Source organism: Cyprinodon variegatus, unplaced genomic scaffold (genome assembly GCF_000732505.1).
Source record: "Cyprinodon variegatus isolate N-32 unplaced genomic scaffold, C_variegatus-1.0 Scaffold105, whole genome shotgun sequence".
Lineage (NCBI taxonomy): Eukaryota > Metazoa > Chordata > Actinopteri > Cyprinodontiformes > Cyprinodontidae > Cyprinodon > Cyprinodon variegatus.
This window is the reverse complement of record NW_015150558.1, coordinates 1,208,816-1,209,728: the sequence shown is the minus strand read 5'-3', so window position 1 is coordinate 1,209,728 and position 913 is coordinate 1,208,816. Positions and strand designations below refer to the sequence as shown.

At 52.0% G+C, this 913-nt stretch overlaps 1 protein-coding gene across 1 annotated transcript in view; it reads left to right on the top strand.

Annotated features, from left to right (window-relative positions):
* The window catches only part of srp19 (signal recognition particle 19kDa), a 5,538-nt gene that overhangs the window by 2,500 nt on the left and 2,125 nt on the right, over positions 1–913 (top strand). The window contains exons 2-4 of the mRNA XM_015374561.1: positions 103–178; positions 509–580; positions 696–804. Of these exons, the coding sequence (XP_015230047.1) occupies positions 103–178; positions 509–580; positions 696–804 (257 nt within the window). The remainder of the gene's footprint in view (positions 1–102; positions 179–508; positions 581–695; positions 805–913) is intronic.

The following is a 913-nucleotide window of genomic DNA, read 5'->3' as shown; positions in this document are numbered from 1 at the left end:
TTTGGTCTGACGTGTCTTTGGTCTGACGTGTCTTTGGTCTGACGTGTCTTTGGTCTGACGTGTCTTTGGTCTGACGTGTCTTTGGTCTGACGTGTGTTTCAGGTTCATCTGCGTTTATCCCGTCTACATCAACAGTAAGAAGACGCTGGCTGAGGGCCGCAGGATCCCTGCAGAGAAGGTCAGAGCCCGTCTTTGAGTCACCATCTGACCAATCACCTGACTCCCAGCTTCTTCATGGTTGCTCTTCTGGATTTAATGGACCGGCGCCGACCTGACCCCCACCCCCCGCTGTAGCTTAGATCTGGTCATTTTAATGCTGTTCAGGCTGACTGTGGTTCTAGATTAGAAAACAGGATTTAAGGCTGAAGGTGAAGGATCTGTGGGGCTTTGGAAGGCGCCGTGGTCCAGAGAACCCTCTGGTTCTCCTGTTTAGGTCGTTAGATGTGATTAGATGGTTCTGTTTGTTTGTGGTTCTGACTGAGAGCTGCTGATCATGTGGTTCCTGTAGGCGGTGGAGAACCCGTCCTGCGCTGAGATTCGAGACGTGCTGACGGCTGCAGGGATGAACGTCTACATGGAGGTAGAACCTGGCAGCGAAACCCCGCTCCCCCACACACACACAGCTGGATAAAAACCCAGCACCAGCTGATCCTGGTTCTGATCCTGGTTCTGGTCCTGGTTCTGGTTCTGTTTAGAACAAGATGCATCCCCGGGAGTGGAACAGGGACGTTCAGTTCAGAGGCCGGGTCCGAGTCCAGCTGAAGCAGGCGGATGGGAGTCTGTGTCAGGACAAGTTCCAATCCCGTAAGTTTGACTCTGAATCTTCTGCTTCATCAGCTGTGGGACGCCCGTCCAGGTGGGGACGTCCAGGAAGCGGTCTTCATGTCTTCTATATTATTATTATTATTATTAT